Raw genomic sequence first — 23,408 nt, 5'->3', positions numbered from 1 at the left:
TCTTGTTCTTTAGCAGGATTTGGCTGCCAGAATCCGTATGCAACTACAAAATGAGAGAACACCACCAGTGAAACACGAGTGCTCTGAACAAGGGCATTTGCAACACGCTCATGGAGGGCACATATATATCTTTCTTTATATTTCACTGGACCAGTCAGCTCACGGCCATTCCAATGTTCTAACGTTTCACGGCTTACAGAAATATCGTATTGTTTAACTTTTATAAAAATCAGAGAAACAAGGCTATCGAGTTAGGTACAAGGTTTGCTACCGATGTGCAAGAATACAAACGAAAAGCAAAATCCTGAATGTACAGGTTATACCTGAAAGCTGCACATAGACACGACAGTGCAATATAATCAACTTTACATAAAGGGTTTTCATCCACAGTAAGAAATGATTGCTTTGACCTGTGATAATACCAGAATGATTTTAAGGGCCCAAAGTACATTCAAAGTCTAAGAGATTAATAATTTTTTTAACTGTTCCTAGGACAAATTTATAGTGAATGGAGAGGAGGGATTTAGGAGCAGTCTTTAGCATAGCTAAGTGATAGCTTGTTTTAGGCAATGACAGGGATATTGTTTCTGCTGCCATGTGAGCTATTTGGAAAGTCTTTCATTCCACTGGAAAATATTTATCTTATTAATTAAAAGGAAGAAATCATAAAGACAACAAAATATTTTTAATGAGATTTTATTAGACTGAGCACCTATCTTGAGAGTTACTTATCAAAATTCTCCAGCTCTGGGTGAGACATGAAGTGTGTTACGTTGGACATAACTGAAATAACTTGCATTTTGCTTTTAGACTAACGTAAAGGGATCAAAATTCAGATGGTCTGTTTTACTGCAAATGTAGGCACTTTGAAATCTACTGCCATTCCAATTTGCTAGTGGGCAGACTGCTGTGAGTAAACTGTGCCACACTCGGTGAGACTCTGGCCTGATGCCATTTCTCTGTGACCCACAATTTTGAGAACTCCTTCTGAAAGGACACCAGTGCAACACAACTGTAAATATATGTTTCATGAATGAGAAATCTGAATACTTTTTACATTTTGCTAACATGCCAGAGCTAATAGTGCATAAGTTGACTTCTATATTCATATGGTATCAGTCAGAAAAAAATCTTGTAATTATATGCTATTTTGTAAATAGGATGATTTTATTAATTTGGGTCTTGTTAGGATGTTTTGACTAAAAGAATATGTTAATTTCAAGTATTGATTATAGCAAAGCAAAAATTAATCTTTACTATCTATGCTTCAAAGGAGCACAGACAGTACAGTTCCCTGCTTTTTCAGTCTTTCACCTGGCTCATCTGTGAAACTCTGCAAGTGTGATACTTAATTCAACGGGATTTAAATTAATCTTGAATATCCACAAAATAGCATTTTTTGTATCTTCTGCTCATACTCATGTCCTGATAAATTAGCTTGTTTTAAATATCCTATGAAATCCAGCACTGTAAAGGTTAAGTGAAAGGCATGCAAAGGCAAAAGAGGTTGTCAAAGTGCAAGACAGACAAAACTTCTCTTCTCCTGTACAGCTTCTCCTAGTTACCGTTTAAGCATTGCAGGCCAGTTGCAAAGTAGCAACACTGCTACTGCCTCCAGTATCCCCCACTTTGCTTGTGTTTATGGATTTGAGGTAAGTTTCCTGTATCACCTAGGGAGGAAAAGACTGCAAAGTGCCTAGGATGGTACCCAAGACTGAAGACAATAGAGGTGATTGAATTTCTGAAAGGCAACAGCAAGTCTAGCAGATATTATTGACCAAGGCTGGTGAGATAGCTGGCCACAGCCTGCCTCAACATCGAACTGCTGAATAAAAAGCAGCAGCAGCAGCAGCAGGGGACGGGCAGGTTTAGAGCGACAGAAGCCATGGAAGGAAGCAAAACTTAAGAGACAGCATCAGTAAGACAAAGTACATATAAACTTTTAATGAATTAACCTTACAAAAGACAATAGCTTCAAAACATTTGACACGTTTGTACAAAACTATTCCAGCATTGTTAGTTCTCTCTTCAGAAAGAATGCCAGCAAGCCACCCAACGTGTCCCTGGCTATGAGATGCAACTGGTGATCACATCCAAATCATGTGTGGACAAAGTAAACTTATTTACAAATACTGTATACTTTAATACCAGATTAGTGGATGCTATTGGGGAGCGAGTGTATTTTCCAGAAAACACCATGCATCAGAAAATAGTATGCACCCCTAGCTTTATTGCCTTTTTTCCCCACATTTGCCACTAACAACTCTTTTTAGTCCTTTCAGGATGAGTTATCTCCTTTTAATTCCTGTTCCTTCTTTTCTTGTCTTTGAATAACAGTGCAAGTAGCAGTACAATCTTCCAGTCCTATAGCGTACATCGCAACTGTCCTCAAACATAGGAATACCAAGGTGCAAAATGATGGCTCATGGGACTATTCTGCAGCCATATTAAAATAAGTGCCACATACCAGAAAATAGCACGCATGTTAAGGGCCAAAATGTAGTTAAAAAGTGCGTGATACTTTCCTGAAAATATGGTATTAATGACACATACAAGCATCTTCAAGATGCCACATTCCCTTGTGAAAGGGATCTTGTCATTTCAGTATGTACAAAGTATGTCTTCAGCTCTCCTTTTCCTTTTACATTTATTATTCCTCTGCAAGTGCTCATGTACCCCAGTGTCTGCAGGACGTTGTTCGTCTCCTCTGTAACCTGCAACAATACAGCAATACAACCAGCGTTGGTAACAGAGCAAAGCAGAATCTTCTTCCAGAGTGTGAAGAGAACGTATGTTCTGAGCAATTAGAAGGGTTTTGCTGTAATGCTTACAAGGCCTTTAAGGGTCTCAAGTGAGGTTTGAGCACCTGAGCTTTCAAACGGTCTGTTGCTGGATGGCCGTTCTAATTGCTTACATCAAGTATCGGATTTGGTATAACCATTTCTGTACCTAGGATTGCAAACAGAGGGCTCGTAGGTACACAAGTGGCACTAGGGACAACACTCTTCCTCGTATAGCATTTTTCTCATCTTCAGGAGCTGTTTTTCACTGCGGTAGACCCAAGCTTCTCCATCTTTTTGCAAATACTAAGGCTGTGTGAATGAAGTGAGAGTAAGACATTAGCATCATCTGTCAGAGCTGCTGTTGCCAGTTTCTCACATAACTGGCAGTGAACCAAACTTCAGGCAGTTCTGCCGTTTTAGGCGAAAGCCCGCTAGGACAGAGGTTGTTCAACAGCATCAGTTGTCTCAGACTGTCTGTGTTTCTTTGTGCAGCAAGCAACTGTTTGTAGATGTCATTGCTTTGACATCCCTTCTGTTCTCAGTTTTGATCAACAGTTGGTAACTTTACTTTTCCATTATTTATTTCTGAATAGTCTCAATCATTGATTTGGAGTGCTCTCAATCACATGCTAGGATCCAAAAATGCTAGGCAGCATACTAGGCAGACACTTAAAATGTGATCCCTGACTATGGGATCACTGGGAAGTTAATAAATTGAAGGTCATGTCTATACAGGTCTATCTATAATCTATACAGATAACAATCAATAAAGATTATTAATTGGCATGGTTCATTAAAAGGGAAGTTTCATGCTTGCTTTATGGATATAACTTGATGTACAGCAGTTATGGTAATTTCCTTTATTTAGAAATAATTAACATCATCTGAATGCCCTTCAGAGATAAGGTAGCTAGTATTTTATGAAATCCACAGAGTAGAAATGTGATCTACCTCAAATCCTGTCTTAATCTAGGGATGCATTTCCAGGCAACCCATGACTTCCTCCACTGTATTCCTCTGTAGGGTCAAGACAAAGTTTTGGTTCTCCTCCCATTTTCCCTATAATTTGCTTTTAATTCTTTGCTTTCCTGCCCAAGGTCTAATTCTTTTGAAACGTACAGATACAGCTGGTAGGTAATTTTTTTCTGTAGGCATCCTTAACTCCAAAACACAGACCTGTTTAGTGTACAAATATATGATGGTTCTTAAGCAGCAAACTCAAAGGATGTAGATAAATACTAGCACAAAACCAAGACTTACCTGTATTTTATCTAAGACACCAGTGCTGTCCATCCTGCTGGCCACATTTACTGTATTGCCCCAGATATCATACTGTGGTTTTTGAGCTCCAATTACTCCAGCTATTACAGGTCCATGGTTGATACCTGGAAAACATCAGAACTTAGCATTAAGAATGAAGATCCACCAAACAAGGACACACAGTGCATCTGGTAACATATCAAGTCAATGAACATGGTATTTGGCCTGTGCTGAATAGTGAGTACAGCAACCAATAGTCTGCTCACAACTGTTCTATCAGCCATTGACAGCAGGAGGATGTTAGTTATAAAAATGCAAAAAGTTAGTTCGTCTAATTTTAGTCTTATAGCTCCCTCCCATCATGAGTAAATTTGATATTTCCAACCATTAGTATCCTAATAACCTGCTACCGCCTTTAGTATATGGCATGAGGAACACACCGTGGGAGAGCAGCAGCTTCTGGGAATACAGACAGACAAGAATTTCTTTTCATTTCTGCTTGCAGTGAAAAAGGCTTCTCCTCTCTGCAATAGCTGCTGGCCAAATCAAATGACTTTTACAGTATTCTTTGCTTCTTAAATGTAAAATAAACTGCTGCGAATGAGTTGGAAGGATGTCAAGCCTTGTTCCACAGGCTGGATTGCCGATAGAATGGTCCTAAATAACTGCAATATTAATATATGTATTCAAATAATTTGATTAAGCATGGAGTAAGAGTAACAAATTGCTAGCTCTGAAATGCACACTGTAAGAGTGAAGAACAACATAGTATAGTCCCTCATTAGACTCTGGGCATTTTTTTATCTTGCAGTCAGTTTGTATTCTGTGTTATATTTGTAAAGGGAATGAGCTGTACTCTGCTAGTAGGGAAGGAAACCGGGAGGCAAAAGCAAAAGCACTGTCATTAACCAGCATCAAATATACTATAATTGTAACTATACATACCAATGAGCAGGAAAGCCAAGTTAGACCTAGGGAGAAATAAACCCTGGACAAGTGAGTAGTTTGGATTTCTAAAATTATCTCCATGTCAGTGGATCATAACTGACTTCTGTCAATTCCTTGACAGAAACCATCACTAGGGATATATCTATGCAGCAAAATGAAAGTGTGATTGTAGCATGGGGAGGCATCTCAGAGCTGGCTCATCTAGTATGGATCATATGTAACATGGCAGCATGGGCTAGCAACCACACTGTAAGCCCACTTGGAAACCCTGCAAAAAGTGACTGTAGCAGTTAAATTCAGAAAACTGGGGAAATATGCAAACCCTAAAGAATACCAGATAGGACCTGATAAATATTTGTCTAAGCACTTGGGATTAAATGCACAAAGGGACTTGGGCCTTGCAACACTCTGCATTCACAACCAAGCCATGCGTGTGCCCTTCTGCCTCATGACATCCCAAGGTGTAGAAAGCACTAGGGACCTAAAAGTGGAATCCACAAAAGCCGTCTGCCGAGTAGCCCAAGCTGGCTAGTAGGGAACACTGAAGAGATGTGTGTGGCACATGCTCTGCCATGGTCCAGACGTTAGGGCAGTGCGGTGGGACTTTTCTACAGGATACAATGGGCAGGAGGCGGGTTTTATTTTTTTACCTCCTTCTTGAACCACCACTGCTGATGGTTCGAGTAATACCTCAGGGGCTAGAGAGCCAGCTTCAGATCCCTCCTCCTTCGAGGAGACTTCTACCCCTATCTCTTAGGAATGTGTTTTGGCCACCCAGGCATTCTGGGACGCGCTGCTCTATGTCATTCCTGCTAGCGTGGGCCTCCTTCGCATGACACACGTGAATGTTTGTTGGGGCAAGGCTGGAAGAAGTAGTACTGTCGGTCCACGTGAATGCTCTAACAGACGGTGATACGATCTGTCTTTTTCTCTTGTATCCAAAGCGACATTTAATTATTCCATGAAAAGGCAACTACTGTTCAGCAAATACTGTTCAGCAGGACAGACAGAGAATATCTCATTCCAAAGTATCCTACAGCCTGGGCTCATAGTATTCTCCTGGGAACAGGGATCCCTCCCCATGCTTGAGCAGCCTCAGCCAAAAGCAAGAACCAAACTAAGTTCACCTACAACACAGACAGATGTTCCAACCATGAAGCTGTATGGCAAACAACATGTCAGCCTCTATTCTCTTCTGAAAAAAAAGCAGTACCTGTGCAACACCTGCTGCAAAAGTGTATCTGAGCTTGTCTAACACATCAAGCACCTTAGCTAACAGAAGGGAGGAGCGCCCAAAATATAATCGAGGCGCTCCCCTCCCTTGCCTGACAATGTCAGAGTAGGCTGGGTACCTCCTGAGGCACAGCTAGCATTTCAGGCACTCACAGAAAGTGGAGGTCGAAAGCTGAGACCTCCAGCGAGTTGCAGCAGTTCTGGGGTTAGATGCTGGCCGAGGAAGGCTTTTACAAATGGCAGTTTGGGTTTAAATCCTTACAGCGGGGATTATGTCAGAGGTAGAAGTTCAAATGTTTCTGTGGCTCTAATTGCTATGGATATCAGGTGCTTTCATGGTCAGGTGGAAATGGAGAAGTGAAGTGAAGATGGGAGGTGAAGATCTCAGTGGGGCCTATATTGGGTTAAGGTGGCAAAAGTGCCAGTTTGGGGCCTGTGTCCCTTTGTAGATTTAATCATTCCTCATTTCATGAAGCAAAGGAGTCTGACTTCTCTGGAACCTATAGCAAACACTTTAAAAATCACAAGCACCTATCTTTTTTTCCCCTAGAAAGTTTGCTTCATGATCCCAGCTTTAAAGGAGTCAGTATTGCTTTAATCAGTTTGCAGATTTAGCCCCAACACTCAGCAGCTCTTTATCTGTACTGACACAGCTGATAGAAGTATGTTCGCAAGTATGTGGCATGTCATCTATGGCAAGAAGAGAACTTTTATTCTGTACGGAAATACGGTATCTCTACACATTTCCTTTAAACCCATCAAGTTCTGTAACACGTTGAGAAGGAAGCATACTTCAGATTTGCTTTGTCATGTTTTAACCCTAGCAAGGAATACAAAACATACTGGCAAAGGAGTGCTCTAAGGACCAGGTACTTCAGGGCAGAAGATGGCAAGTTTTGCCAGTGGGTGGCACTGTAAAATCAGCTGGAGAGGAGCAGCCGACAGGCAAAGCAAGCACCACAGCAAGAAAAAGACAAGACAGGAGAATAACTGTTGGAAATCAAATACTTCTGACATGTTTACAGGATTTATGGGTTTCCAATATTTATTTACTGCTTTCATTTCACACTTTACAAGTTACATATTGCATTGTAAAACTGCTGTGTACTGCTATCGGGAAATAAACATTTTGGAACATATGGTTCTTGACCAGCTCTGAATTCATTTATTTCATCATCCTTTCCATGGCTTACTGCAGCTGCCTCTTTCTTTTTTAAAATACCATGATGCACAAGTAGAAGCAATTAGAAGCTGAAATATATTATAATATAATATAATATTACCCTTTCAAATGTAAACAACTAGTCATCTTTGCTCTTATTTGTCAATAACCACAGAATAATAAAGAAGGAAATACCCTCCTTTGTCTAACACTGGGAAGGAAAGGGTGCCCTTGGGTATGCTTGCTTGAGTTTACTACATCTAAAGTATTTCAAACTCCAGCCTCACTGGCCCCTTATAGCTCGTGTCCTCCAAAACCATTTATATGGTTTTGTAAAGCCCTTTCTAGAGTCTTCTTGTGCCCCTTGGTATTGATATAGGGTAAAAAATTTATGCGGTTAACAATCTCTAGAATAATTATTATTGAGTTATCATAAAAGCATTCAGAGCCATGGGAACATATCTCTTCAACCACTCTTTACTTAGGAATGCTGCCCTTTTCTGAGTCCTGCCTTGAAACACTCCTTGTGGCAACAGTAGCTATGGTTAACAGGCAATACCATCTAGGCTGCCTTTAAACAGGGTAAAGACGGTGCCATTTACTTTCATGGCCCTTTTGGTCAGTTCTACTAACACTTTAATCAGCTGGTACGTCACACTGAATTCTCCCCCTCCTCCATGATATTCTCATAAAAATCCCGTGATACATACCTACTCGTAACTTGAAGTCATTGAATGAATGCTTGTTTATGACATCCAGTTTTGCCACCAAGGCAAATGCAAACTCCACCATGGTTCCTATGTGCATATACTGTCGTTCCGGTTCCTGAATTTAAACAGCCAGATTAAAATCATTTTCCTTAGCCTTAGTTGCTGTGAGAATACAACCAAAATATGCTGGGCACTTGAAAGCACTTAAACCCTTAGGGATGTCCTAATGCCAGCAGGCAGCAGAAGAAAAGTAACGTAGAAGATGGTGCCCTGTCCAGCATCAGTTAGCTCAAACAATGGACAATAGACCAGGATGCATTTTACTTACACAGTCAGGCAGTCTAGAGATGATAGATCCAAAACATGCCTAATCTCATGTTTTGATTGTCAAATAACTGATTAGCTGCCACCTAACCCCACAGGCACTCAGTGTCTATGTGTGCCTAGGATTTGCTGATTAATTTTCTCTTAAGCGTCTGCTTCTATTTTATGCCCTTTAATAGTAAGTAATGCTCATGGACAGCCCCACAGAGACTCAGCTCCCCCTCACTGTTGCACAGCTCAACACCCTAGTTAATAATTAAGATCCAGTGAAATCCACAATTTTTAAGAGTTCCTCCACTGATCTCATCTGGTAGATAAGCAAGCACCTCTGTGAACATCTAATAGACCTGAAAATGAATAAAATACAAGAGGTAGAGACGAAGAAGGCAACCCATCCTCTGTCACCTAATTTACTAGCTCAGAGCTTATACCACTTAAAAAGGCCATAGACTTAATGCCTCCTCATACAGCAACAGTGTAGCCTGATTTCTAAGTACTGGTTTGAGTCCCCTCAGGCTGAGGAGAAAACTGATTTTCAGGCTCCCACAGCCCAGGGTAGGACCCTGATAAGAGAGTGGTTTCACAGGAGGTGGACTCACTGATCTCTCCGAGGAATGACTGAATCTTCCTCTTTTCTTGAAATAAAGTGACAGAAGGGATGGACAGATGACAACTTCAGGAGATGATTCATAGAGTAGGCATCAGCCTAGGTGGGACAGTAGAGGTGCTTGCCAGAGCAGCTGTTTAGATGAAAGAAGCCTGTTTCCTTTGGAGTTCACTCCTAGCTAAGACAGATGGTCTCCTGTTCAGCTGATGTATTCAGACCCCCTCCTTAGGCACTTAGTCTTCCTCGGGTGCTTGTTTTCAGCTGGGGGCGGTTCCCAGCAGTATGCCTAGCAGTCAGTCACTGCCACGCTAGGTACTGCAGGATCTGTGCATCTTGGGGCATCTGGACTGAAAGCTGCCGAGTTCTGGTGGATTTCTTTTGAAAATGTGTACTACATCACCAAAGGAACACTAAAAGTTGGATCTCTTGATCCACAGTTTGTGGAAATAACTCAAACCATTAATTTCTTCCTATGCAGACACTAGTTTTAGTTGTGATTGAGAGCTCCTCTATGTCTTCTCATCTCCAGTCTACAGTTCTGCATTTCCTTCATCACCTTCACCTCCCTGTATTAAATGTCAGAGCTAATTTAAAATCATTCTTTTTGTCCTCAGGATTCTTAGGGTCTACAGTTCAGGTGTTAATTGCTTCTGTCTAGAAGGAACATGAGTTTGGCAAGAGCACGTTAATCCTTGGCAGAGAATGTGTTGATTTGTAATTGCTGTCTCTCTGTCGCTAACCTATAGTCCTCTAAAGATCATGGCAAAAGCAAGTTTTTTGCTTAGAAGTTATGAATTGCTTCTCTGAACCTCATTTCTACTGACTGCAGTTCCCAGTCCTACCCTATTAAGTAAACCAGAAACAAAGGAACATGTTCTCAGTGCTGAGTCTGAGGGTTCTGTAAGCATGTGGTTAGTACAGCTACTCAGACCTCCCAGCTTACAATGGAAAATACTCATTCTTGCAGTCTTTTGTGCACTCTATAAATCCAGTTCTGCTGCAGCACGTAGGAATAAAATGCTGTATTGTATTTAGAGTAGAAGGCCTGTTTTAGACTTAGCAAATACAGAGGTGGCATTTTCAAACCCCTATGTGAAGAACAGTAATTCACAGAGATGACTAAACAAAAGTATACACTTATCCAGTACAATACAATCAATGTTAGTAAGAAAAATCTAGGACACAACATTATACATAACCTGCAGCCTAATGAACAGAATTTTAGCCTTTCTTTGAGCATGTTTTTTATTAAGCAGGAACCTTTTCCTGTACCTGACACTGTTCTTGGTTGGGTGTAGCACTCAGTCCTGTTGCTGCCATGTAAGTGCTTCCAATGGTCTTTATCTTTTCAACTCCACTGAACTTTGGCTTTGACAATAGCTGTAAAACAAGGATGGTTATTCATTATTCAGATCAGCAGCCTTGTTACTCTAGCAGCATTGTTACTTTAACAGCATTGTTACTCTAACAGTATTCAGATCATCAATTCTTAGAACAGTCTCTTAATAGACCCCAAATGGCTTCACAAATATATACAGGATGAAGGACTTCAGGATGGAAAAAACAATGGTTACAGCATCCAAGGAAAGGCAATTTCTGTCTGCTAAAAACCCTTTTTATTATAAAGGGACTAAATTTACAGTAATGAGAATAAATTACACCTTATTGTACATACAGCTCATAAAAGTCAGTAGACTTTGCACTCATTTGATACTGGAACTGAGTCACCATGCGAGCCAACAGTTAAGCTTTAAGCAGCTTTCTGAAAGTAAGCATCTATTCCACGCCAATGCGACGGTCCAAGCCAATGGGACTAAAAGCCAAGGATTTTAGTTCATATCCCAGGTTGTTCTGGCCATTCCAATGTTCTCCAAATGGGTTTTCTGCTAAAATACCCTCCATAGCTGCAGATCTGCAAATCCAGACTGTGCTCTCTGAGTCATGACATGATCTTAATGCCTTTTTCTGGTATCTTCATCACTAATAACTTTCTTTAAGACAAATACTGTTCTCAGTGAGACCTTTACAGCTGCCTTTTCACAATCCATCTGTAGTCATACTCTGTACCTGCTTGAAACTTCAGAGAATGGAATATTAAAACTTATACAATCCTTTGAGTCGCTCATGTATCAACCGATCAACACTCTGTATAATGAGACCAACACAGATCAGGTAAAACACAAAGCTGTATCATTTTAGGGGACATAGATTTACGTACCTGACTTTAGGCACTAGTACTTAGAAACTGTAGTTAATATATGACATGTAATAGAACTGCCTCATGAACTGCAGCTAAAGGGCAAAAATTTTTCCATCAGATAATACACATGGGGTTCTCATTATAGCAAATCAAAAGCAATTGAGTATGATGTCAGTCAATACCTGATTTATCCCACATAAATCTCTTTTTCCTTTAATACTCCCTGTAAGTAATTTCCACGTGACTAGGCACACAAAAGTTCTTTTCTGACAGCTCTTCCACTCTCCCTTTCGAGTATGTTTGCTTACTGTTGCATACCCTGAGTTACTAAGACTGAAACCATATGTCGATTGTTGTTAGAAGTACATACATCATCGAAGTCAGCAATGATCTCATTTAGCAGCCTGAGACATTCCAAGCCTTCCTTATTTACATCAGATTCCGTGTAAAATTCCTTGAAATCCGGAACAGAGGCAAACATGACACAGACGCAGTCATATGACTGATGATACAGATCCTGTCCAAAATAAAACAGAATAGAGAAAAAACCTCTGTCATACCCAGCTCTAAATAAAAGTTTCCTCATTAATATGCAGTGTCCTGGTTCTGAAAAGGGAGGCATTGCAGTGGCTGGAATGCCTTAAGATGGTAGTTGGGTATTTTTTGCACTTAGTTGCATTTATTAATTTCAAGCGGTGTATAAACCTGTTTGTTAAAGAGATTCAACATATACAGCTGAAAATAATTTAGTGATTTAAAGTTACCTTTTTTCCTCCTGAACATTAACTCCATGAACATAAAATGTTCACTAATTTATTAGATAGGGCCCATTTCTGAGGCTCCTAATGAAGAGAATTTGGTCTGGCTTGCATGGCTGAAACTATATTTTGCAAAACATCTAATCTAAAAAACATCTAATTTATTATTAGTTGTTTGTGTTATTGTAATAACTAGAAAACTGAACCAAAATCACAAACCCCATGCACTACAAATGCATAATGCAACACAATCCTAATAGCTCCTAACCTAAAATGACAAGATGCCTAATAAGATAAAATAATTGTCATTTTTTTCCATAACAAGGAGCTGAGGCAAACGGAAAGAAGTCACCTGAACTAAAACCTATTTATGTCAGATTCTCCACTGCCTTCTGTGACCACTAAAATAAGAGCACCTCTGTTCCCCAGGAAGATTCTGTTGCTAAAAATGACCACACCATCCCCACCCCACCCTTCAGTTTCCTCCCCACTGCCCTTAAATATTAGAATATATCTTCTTTCAGGACAAATTCACTTCCTAAAAAAAAAAAGAAAGAAAGAACATTTATTAAACTAATACTTAAAAAAAAAATTAGTATCTATACACAAACGTAACCACAGCAATAAAAGATGCTGTAAACGTTGCTATAACGCCAAATTCTGTTCAAGTTCTTATTTGAGTAAAACAAGGATTTCAATACTCCTGTGAATAAGGTGAATAGGATTTGTTCTGTGATTTCAAGAAGCATCAGATATTATTTCCCTTTTTACCAGCAAGGCTTTTTTTTTTTTTTTTTTTTTTTCCAATTTCACTGGCAATACGTTTCTTTTTGGAAGAATGTGGTGTGTCTGTAGACAGATGTGTACAGACATAGTGAATCTCTACTGGTGATGTATAACTGGAAAATAGCAGAACTATGGGAAAACTGTTGACCACCTCATCCCAGAACAGGTGTGAGGGAAGTTTCTGGGCAAACACAAAAATAATGGCAGACAGGGAGGAACACGGGCAGCTGGAGGTGGTAGATGATTTATTACTAGATTTTTCTGCCCCTTTATTTTCTAAGGATTCCATAACCAGTGCATCGCTGAAGCTCCATCATGCCTCTGTGCAGCGGGGATGGAATATATCGTTGCAATTCACCATTATCATTTATATTCTTAAAGCTGAGCTGGTTGAAATCACCCATCTGTACCTGACATCCAGCTTACAGCCATGTATACAAAATCAGTACCTGTTTAATGTGACCTGATTGTGCAAATGAAGAGCAACTAAACAAAACATCCAAGCCAATGAGTTCACTGTCAGATCGCTACAAAACTTCAAAGGAGTTCTGGATTTCCTGTGTCCTCTTGCCAAGAGAGTTTTTAATGAAGAACCAATGTTGTGATAATATTTTTCTGCCATCTGTTTTATCCGTCTCCATAAGCACCTAGTTAATAAATTTAATCCAAGTAATAATCAAATGGTGGGGAGAGGGAATCCCTCTGGCTGGGTGACGTCAACTGAATTTAGGCAATTTAAGCACCTGACTGAAGTATTTAATTTGAAAGCACAGTCATCCTATGCGTCCTGTATCGTCAGTACAGCCGATGTGCCTATCTGGAAGGTCATTTTAATGCCGGCTGGGCAGAATCACCTCAGACAGTGTTTCTCTCTCTCAGTTAGTTATGGAAAAAAGGCTAAAGAGGTAATTTTTCCTAACACAGGCAGTTGAGAGGAACTCCTGAAACTATACAGGATGACTCTGCCTCTAAGAAGTTCAGAAGCTCAGGCCCCACATGACCTCTCTTCACTCCAGTGTCCCACACTTAAAACCAGGTCCACTCTGTAATACCGCAGTGACACACACTGCCGCTGTCTCCAGCAAGTATGCCCCTAGACTCGGTGCAGAGATACTCAGATTAGCTTGAAATTAGTTAAGTGGAGCAGCAGAAGATTAACGGGCTTATTCCTCAAATATTTAGCTTTTGCAGTCTGCATTTTGCTTCACATCTACCTACTTCAAATTTCCCTCAGGCATGTCTACGCTGAAGCTACCGTGGTATTGCATAAAAATATAGCCAGAAGGTAAGATCTGAAGTGCTGAGTGCTTTTCATAGGCACGTTAGCAGAAAAGGTACAGAGATTACATTCTGTGGTTAACTCAGCTTTCCTTCTACTTCCTCAAGTCACCTTCCCTGTAACTTGATTTCAATTTTGTGTGAAGGAATTCAGGCCACGCACATGGTGCTGGTTATTAAAAGAGGACTGCATCACAAACATAGGGCCTTGGTAATACAGAAGGCGAAATTCACAGTGTTATATAAAAGACTGCAGGGAGATACAAAAGTATTTATAGCAGAATGTAGGTAATTAATACTCAAAACATGGATTATTACATATACTTTTGAAACTTGACCTGACAAAATAAACAAGTTGTATACATCTGAGACAAATATTAAAAAAAGTTCATATTCCTATGAGCTTGAAAAATCCAGTAAGTTAAATCCAGCCAAATTAATAGTACAGTTATAATTAATATTAATACACAATTCTATTGTCCTAGGGATTCTGTTAATTAGTAAAAAAAAAGTTGGTTTAATTTACCAGATAAACATTAGATCACAGCTGTTTTATTTGCCTTATTGAATCGTACTGATTTTGCGTCCTGAGAATGTAAAACATGCCAGAATTACACTACTGATGTGAAGTTTGTGACACAAACAAAATCTAGGCACAGAGGTGATACTGGGACAGTGCTGTATCTTAAATAGTACATGGAAACTAATGCTGTGTGAAGGTGCATTTGAGAATGTAACTACAAGTCATAAGCATATAGGTCTCTTAGGAGCTACAAATGATCCCTTACAGGAAAAGGAGACCAACTATGCAGTGCTGCACGCATATGATATTACTGAATAATATGAGGCAGAGATGGTAGAAGATGGTTTCATTTTACCACCTCATAATACAGGAACCATAAGATAAATAAGACATTTAAAAGCAGAAAAAGGAAAAATATTTTACGTAAGAGATATATAAATGTGTATTTCATTGCTATTCAACAACATGAAAGACAAGAGCTTAGAGGGTTAAAAACCTGAATACTTATGTGAATACTAGAAAAAGGCCTAACTAGGAAGTGTATAAAAAGCATCTGCAGAAGCAAAATATGCCCTTACATTTACAGGAAAAAGCAGAAGGGTGAATAGCACATTAATCTTCAGCTGTTCCTCGAACTTTTGCTTAAGTATCTGACACAGGATACTGCCTGGGCCCTCCAGCTGACGGGACTGCTGACGGGTGGCAAGTCCTGTCTTACTGCAAGGGCCACTGAAAAACCCGTCTGTCTTGCAGACATTAAACATGGAGCCCTACTTAGCTATTAGGAAGTGCTTTTGCTGTCTTGCCTGAAAGCAGAAGTGTTGCCCAGAATAAATCATGGCAACTTGCACAATGCACAGGCATCAGGAAGATAAAAATGACTGAGCCAAAGACAGGAGCAGACATTCAAATAGAAGTGCTGTTGTGACACGGGAAGGTCAGTGTGCCTTACACTGTTGGCTGTCCACCCAGTATGGGGACATCAACCCATAAGAACGGGTTGCACACCTGACTGTTACAATGACAGACACAAATCTTCTTTTTCTATAACCAGAGTTATCACTCCTTCCTCTCCTCCACCTCAAAAATAAATGAACACATTGTATGTAAACACTTGTCATATGCTGAAGCTCAGCAACCATGTCCCGTTTCTCTTCCTTCCCCTCTAATACTGGGGCAACAGCCATCCCCACTAATGCTCTATAGCATAGTACCAACATGAAAACAACAACAAATGGCACAGTTTATAACCAGATGAGTAGTAATTGTGGCTGTCACAATAAATGTCAGAGAATTTTAAGGAGGCATTCCCGGCTTGTTTATTTTGATCATTCATAATAATAAAGGCTGTGGCAACTGGGTGTCTTAATTTTCCTACGAGTACTTCTCTTGAAACAGTACTCTCCAAAATGTTTCATCAGAAAATTAAATGCAACGCCATTCCAGGAAGGAACGGCCTTGCTTCTTTCAGCAAAAATAAAATCATCCTGTCTCCTGCAGTCAATCCCTTTTTTTTTTTCTTCTTTTTTCTCCCTTTGATAACATGTGAATTTCTGCTGGTTGGCTCTCCTTATTGTCCCCCCTTCTTCTCCAGCGCCTGGAGATCTTCTCGGGATGGAGGAGGCAAACCGGTCCCATTCTACCTCTTGGAAGGGTGTGGTGGTCAGCTTCTCTGGGGCAGAATTTCTGCTCTAAGTAGGGTGCTGGCTCCCTTCTGTAGTTAACGAAACAGGATTCCTCTTGCTCAGTAATGTGCTTGCCAGTTAGCTTGCAGCACAAAAGCTCCTGGGCACTTTATTACTAATAGGGGATCTGGATGCTAACAGCATAAAGGAAAAGGCTGCACAAGCCAGGTGCAGATACATTTAATCCTGGCCCATTTCCTGCTTTTCATTTTATATTTGTTCCTATCGTTCTCTCTCCCAACTGGAAAGTACCCTTTTTGGTACCCAGCATGCAGACTATAAGCAGAAATCCAGTTCCGGAGGTTCTGGTAAAGCAAACAAACCTTTATTACAGTTTGCTCTGAAGTAACTTTGCTTTTATCTTATCAGCATTAGTCAATGTGTATCCTGTTACCGTCTAAAAGTACACTCCCACTACTCCCAGTTAGCATTCATCCACTCATCTTTCCCCCTTTCATTCCTGCTGCCTGTTCTTCAGCAGCACACTTTGTCTTCCCTTTTCTCCATACAGCTGCATGCATAAAATTCTAAGAGAAGTAGTATTCTGAAACAGACTATTCATCCATTAGATTAATTTTCATCTCAAAATCTGGTTTAAACAGAAAAGAATATACCATATTAACATGAATGTTTGCAACTAAGGAAAACGTGGACAAATTTCAATTCAGTATCTGTTGACCTAAATATCCACACAAAGAAAACAAAGGCTTGATCTTTCCTAACATATTCTTAGGTGTATACACATGCAGACATACAGAATGTCCTTTAAGGCTCAAAACATCCTTGCTGACACTGAAACAAATCTGAAGATACAACAGATGCTTATATTCCTGAACATTTCCAGGGACTTGAAAGGTTCTTCCCTCATTGAAAACTGTGTTTACAGATAAACAGAACAAGAAACAACTCAAGATTTTATTTTTTTTTCTAAACAGATGCCACTAAAATCATGTCAAATCATTTTTACTTCAGCTGACATGATAGATTGGACAGCTCAGCACATTACAATTTCTGTTCTTCACTAAATTTACAAAAGCTGATTCCAACCTAAGAATCTTGAGGGGTGACAATATAAATCCAGTTGCCAATACAAAGGTGAGCAGATGGTGTTGCTCTGCTGGGGAGCCGAGATGGAATAGCACATAAATGAGAAAGCAATCTCCTGATGGTTTGCTGTGTTTAATGCCTGAACTGAGAACTGGAGCTGAGCCAACGTGGCTTCCAGCCAAGGTCTTCACAGGATTCAAAGGAACCCCACGGCAGTTTCCATTCGACATTAGCTACCAAATTAATATTTGCAGGTAGTCCTAAAGTACTGAAATAAAGTACTGATTAGTACTGCTTAATGCAAACCACAGTGAAAGGGAAGACATCGTCCTTTTTGACTCAGGAGATCAAAAATTAATCCCTAAAGCTACCCTCTCGCCTCTTTTGTCAGTTTTGCAACAATTGTTTGGTATGCACAAGTAATTAAAACTATTCCATTTAAGATCTCTAGAACTGCTACTCTCTCTAAATGCTTTTATTTTTTAATCCTTTTTTGCTTTATTAAAACTGTGAAGCAGTATTAGGAGCAGATCTAATTTCCACCAAAGTCAACAGGGGTCTTTTAGTTGACTTTTCTGGTGCTTGAATTAGGTCCATAAGCAGTGAGTAAACAGGTAATTCAGTGTTCGGAACCTCTTTCCAGAATTAACATAGCCACTGTTTCAGGGAAAATGTTAATTGTCACTCCAGTAAGCAAGGTCTCCAGTCACCAGAAGAAAATTCATACCTGGATGCAGCTCCACTGTGATCACAAAGGAAGAAGTATCTGAATGCATATGATTAAAATTTAAACCCATGTTGATTCAACCATCTCCTTCCTCCTCCTCACCCTTTTCTACCCTCCTTCGAAAGGCAAAGTGCATTGCCCCTTAAGATAATTTCACATTTTTCACTTCAAGGTACTAAGGTGCATTCAGTGCTGTAAAACAAGCCTTTCGGGTATGTATGGGGGAATGAAAGTGACTGTAAATCTATACTCTCACTGTATGGACCTACTGTTCAAATCAGCATTAAGTGGTATTTTGAGGATATGCTGCTTTCTTACAGAGCAGAGGATATACAGAGATGGCTGACCTCATTCTTCAGGTTTCTTGCCAAGAAGTGTTCAGCTACGTGGGCTGGAAGCACATTCTCCAGAAGCACCCGGTTTAGGTTCTCCATGGTTTCAATCTCCTCCCGCTCTTTTTTGAACTTGTTCTTCCACAGGAAGTCTAACCTACAGTAATATTCATTCTGTTACAAGAGGACACAGAGGTAAAGAAACAATAGGCATCTTGTCCTGCTGGAGTACAGGTTTAAGAGACAACATAAGCCCAGTACACCACCCCTGCAAGGCTATTACTTGGCCACTCAAGTACAATTCCAGATCCCACAGAAATCAAACCCCAAGCACACACTATGTGACAAACATTTCATCAAACTTATAAGGCCCCCCTACAAAAAAAGGCCCAGGAAAAAAATAAAGTTGCAAGGTGCCTTAAACAACGGAAGACTTATTTATTTACTCTCAGGCTTTAGCAGAAATTCATTCCAGAAATCAAACACTGTTATGGAAACAATTTACAGTTTTGCAACTTAATACGATGTCTTATTTATCAGAAGTGTAGAATTGCACTTACAATAACGGGCATTTCAGGAAGACCCTAACTTTTACCAACTTGAACTTATGCAGTCAGCCTGGTAAAAAGGGGACAGTACAACAGTAGTAATCCAACGGTTTAACGCTATCACGCAGCCTCAGTGAAGACTATGCTATTAACCAGGAGAACATGATTATGATGACAATCTTCTTATAGAAAACCTAAAAATGCTAGCTAGTATTATTAGCAGTCAGTAAGCATTCACACCAAAGTGAGAGCAGTCCTTCTGATTGGTCAGTAGCTGTCACAGCTCAAAATGATTCATAGATATTTTGTTGAGATCACAGCCAAAGCTAGAGTAGAAATTTGAAATGAGATGGTATTAAAATGATTTGGCAAGCTTTTAAATATGTATATTATACATTTATACATCTAAGTTTCCCACATAGATGATAAATTCAAATGGCACCAACTGTATTCATCCAGAAGAAAATCCAATAAAAACCTGGGATGTCAAAATTATTTGCATAAATTGACAAAACTAAACTGGATGCCTAGCATAAAGCCGAAATTCGGTATCCATATATATTGTACCAGCTTTGTATTGAAAAGAAAAGGTGCTAGATAAGCTGAAGTCTTCAAAAAGATATGTTTCTTCTTTAAGAGCTAATATTAAACAGATAATTTATTTACTGCTTTATTATTTATTGAATGAAATTTAGGCTGCCACAAAAAATGGCAGAGGGAACTCAGAAATCAGAAAAAAATAAAGCAAAATGTATTCTACAATTTGCTTTGAAATTAAAAAAGTCAATGTATCATATTTCAAAATGCCTAATCAGACTTTTAAAAACAAAAAGCACTACCTTATTAAAATTACTTTAAAACATGGATTTTTTTGTTTGTATGATCTAGCCAAGTTTGTATACATGTCATTAAAGATCCTGTTCAATCTTTGTAGCCTTTCAGTCATATGGAAACCAAGATTGTTTCCTACTTTACATGTTACCTCCAGAACCTTTTCAACGTATCAGAATGAAAATATCTCAGTATGGCTCTTACACATCTGCAGGCACAATATCTTTGAGATACAAAATTTTCCTTCTTCACCTTATGCTGCTTTACTTAACAGCACTTCCCAGTGGGTGAGCATAGTGGAACACCCAAGGAGGGATGAAGGACACTGTGTTCCTCCAGGCACCACAAAGCAACTGGCTTCCTCCAGGATAAGAGACTACCATGCGTCTGTGCAAGGCAATGCAACGCAACCCCAGAGGTTCAAATCAGCGGTAATTTCTTAGGCAAAAGTAGTTAAGTGCAACAAGAACTGATTCATGTCTCATTGATTACACACAGATAGGTTTATCTATATTTTTAAATTCTAGTGGGACACTCACCTGGGTCTATTTTCAATATTTGCCTGAGTGAGGCAATGAACTAATTCTCCTCACTGAAAGAATGACTGAAAGTCAAGATAAACAGCTCAAAAGTAGCTGCCTATGCCACAGGTTTCTACAGTCAGGGAGATGAATGATATGGCATTCAGCAAAGGGGCAGCAAAGGCAGCACTAAAGCAGGTAAGATCACTAGAAATTAATGGGTTTTCAATCAGGTGAGGGAGCTAAGGAGATTCCCCCTCACAGCCATTACTTACAGACAGCAAGTCTGAGAAACTGTCTCAACATGGAGCATCAGCAGATGTCTTGGAACACATTAAGAAGTTGATCAACAAGAAGTCATCAGCTCTAAAGTAACCAAAATGGAAAGCTGCTGGTCTGAAACTTGTGGTGGATAGCCTGAGCATTCAAAACAGCCACAGTGTCAGACAGCTGACAAATAGTAAGGGTATAACGAAAATCTTTAGAAAAGAACTGGGGTGACCCTGGGAACAATAGATCAAGGTACTTCAGAAAAAAACTATGCTAAGGAAAAGAGCTATTTAGACATATTAGCTAAAGTTGATACAATGGGGATGAGTTGACACTTCTTCTGTAAACATGCCTCCATCTGTTATGAAGTAGTCAATGGTCATGTGAATAGGAGTGAAGTCTGAAATAAGTTTTCATTTAATTCTTTCAGAAGAGGCTCTTGAAAAGACTACATTATCTAAGAAGAGAAGGTTTCTCTCACAGAACAAAAGCTTACTAAAAAACAGAACAGAGACTACAAATAACAGTTTTCACGGCTGAGGGAAGTTGCCATAAACATCTGGGCAGTAAAACACCCAATGAAGTTCAGTGTGGATAAACACAATATAATCAATCGTGGGAAAAACAAAATATTCACCTAGCCTACAGAGTAACGGGATAAGTGTAATTTTAAGTACTGATGGGAAAGGAATTCACAGTCTATGTCAATACTGGTAATACAAACTGGGCTGTAAGAGAGATTTAACGCTCAACAGTGTTTACATGTGAGCACGCTCCTTACACAGTCTAGTGCATACCAACCTGCATTCTCCTGGGCAATGCCTGGGCAGGGTGCGAGAGTCGCCATTCTCAACGTATCGTCTGCCTGCTGCCAGCCTATTTTCAAATAACTCTAACGGCATGCATGCAGAATGAAATGTGTCACTTGATCTCAGTGTCAGGGAATGGTTGTAGCCTACACTGGCATGACCATCAAAAAAAAGCAGTTCTACTTTCTCCAGCTCACTTCTGGCTGCTCACTCCCATCCTACGCTCATTCTTTTGGCACAAGCATTGCTGCAGCCATACCATAAAAACAGATCAGGAAATAGATCTGGCTGAAAAATCAACCATTTTTCCAGGGTTAATTTTTAAGCCAGACCATTTCCCTATTTTCGGCTACTATACAGCTCCGCAGACAGCTGTGCCAGTACAAATGAGGAGACACAAGGATAAGAATGATTAGTAGCTGAGGGAAGGCCTACTTCTTTCAGTAGGGATGCTGGTTGTGCAGCTAAAATTATTAGTTGAACCCGAGAATTAAGTTGGCTCATAAAACACGTAATGATACACTAGCTTGCTCTCTCTTCATCCCCATTCAACCAGAGACACACATCCCCCCTCCTGCTTTTGCATCTGGACAGGCATCTCTGACCAGTGGTGAGCAGGTTCACAGAGCTAGGCTTGTAGGAAAGCATTCACTTTTTGTTTAGATGAACTTTCTGTTTACTCACTCTGGGGACAGAGGAGCACCAATGCCAGCTTAAGGGAAATAGAAAGACCACCCTTTTCATCAGTGGCTATTATCTTTAGCATTGTTAAAACAATCAGATATTAAGAGAAGAGAAAAGACAAGACATGTTGTTATCTTCAAAGTAGAAAAATGCAATAGCAAACAGAGAAATTACTGGTATATTACCCTCTCTGGAAGAAGGGTAAGGAAGAATTTTACTTTGCCTACACTGCCAAGATGGCTCGACAGCATTCTGCAAGTGCCACTCAATGGAAGTAGCAAGCAGAAAGCTTAAAAACAAGAAGATGGACACTTCCACGTGACTTTTTCTCAAATTGTGAAATTCATTATCAGACAGTGTTGGGAAGACCAGGAAGATCAAATGGGTTAAAAAGGGATCAGACAGTGTAACAGGAAGCAGAGCAGCCAATAGCTATTAAATGTTGCCACAGAAATGCCGACTGGCAGAAGGTGGGAAGCCTATGTCCCTGGAAGCATCAATCTATGCAGGTTCCCTTCCTCCCCTGTTCTTTTCCCAAGCATTTGCTACGAGTCAGTATCACTAACAGTAACTTAAAATGGCAGGTCTTATGCCAGGTATGTACTAAAATTAGTGCATAACATTTTCTAGTTATCATTTAGACTTTGCTTGAGAGTGTTTGAAAACACAGAGGTTTTTTTCTCCTCCTTCTTTAAAGGAGAATAAATTAGCAGAAAAATCAAAGGCAAAAGACTGACGAGCCTCAAACAAGTGACATCACAACAAAGATCCTAGACCTACAGTTCTGAAAACAAAGACTTTTTCCATTACAGCATCATTTTTCAGTTGGTGTGACAGGGAACAACACACACACTGTTGTTGTATGCAAAAGCAACTTTCTTGTTGACATGACTGAACCCCCAAAGAAATGCTCTCCTTGCCCAGTGAAGATGACATTCCTTCTCTCCTTTTTCCTTGTTGTTGCATCCACTGCCTTCATCTGACACCTTGGTTGACAGGGACTAAAGGTTCTCAACTGGTGTGCTGAAGTACTTATCCCTCTTTCCGAGTGGAAGTAGCTGTGCTCCAGCCTCACTCTGCTACCATCATCAAATGAGCAAACTCTAATACGGTGCTGGCAGCAAGGCAGATGAAGACTGCTATTTCTAACTCAAGAAGGATGTTCCCCACTACAGCAAATACTGGAAAAGCTGCCAGATAATAATTTTTTGTCTAGTAACCTGCGGGGCCTGCTTGGCAATTTAAATGACAGTCATGTTTTGGGGAACTGTAATGTAAATGAGCGATTTAAAGAGTCTTCCCAAGGCCGCAGGCTATGGTGGTACAGGCTGTTCATAACATCTCACACTGATTGCCTCTTCCATCTCGGAGCCCTGTCTTGC

General features: G+C 39.9%; 1 protein-coding gene across 2 annotated transcripts in view; it reads right to left on the bottom strand.

Moving 5' to 3' along the window:
• Window positions 1-1,919: 1,919 nt before the first annotated feature.
• ADCY2 (adenylate cyclase 2) overlaps window positions 1,920-23,408 on the bottom strand; it is a 216,699-nt gene continuing 195,210 nt past the window's right edge. For both annotated transcript variants that reach the window (XM_030041979.2, XM_030041980.2), the window contains 6 exons: window positions 18,379-18,537; window positions 11,598-11,744; window positions 10,300-10,407; window positions 8,097-8,211; window positions 4,044-4,168; window positions 1,920-2,714 (listed from right to left, as the gene is read on the bottom strand). In XM_030041979.2, coding sequence (XP_029897839.1) covers window positions 2,562-2,714; window positions 4,044-4,168; window positions 8,097-8,211; window positions 10,300-10,407; window positions 11,598-11,744; window positions 18,379-18,537 — 807 coding nt within the window. In that variant the 3' untranslated portion in view covers window positions 1,920-2,561. The remainder of the gene's footprint in view (window positions 2,715-4,043; window positions 4,169-8,096; window positions 8,212-10,299; window positions 10,408-11,597; window positions 11,745-18,378; window positions 18,538-23,408) is intronic.

The sequence above is a fragment of the Aquila chrysaetos genome, chromosome 18 (genome assembly GCF_900496995.4).
Source record: "Aquila chrysaetos chrysaetos chromosome 18, bAquChr1.4, whole genome shotgun sequence".
NCBI classification, from domain to species: domain Eukaryota; kingdom Metazoa; phylum Chordata; class Aves; order Accipitriformes; family Accipitridae; genus Aquila; species Aquila chrysaetos.
Note: the sequence above shows the minus strand (reverse complement) of the source record. Positions and strands in the feature narration are given on the sequence as shown.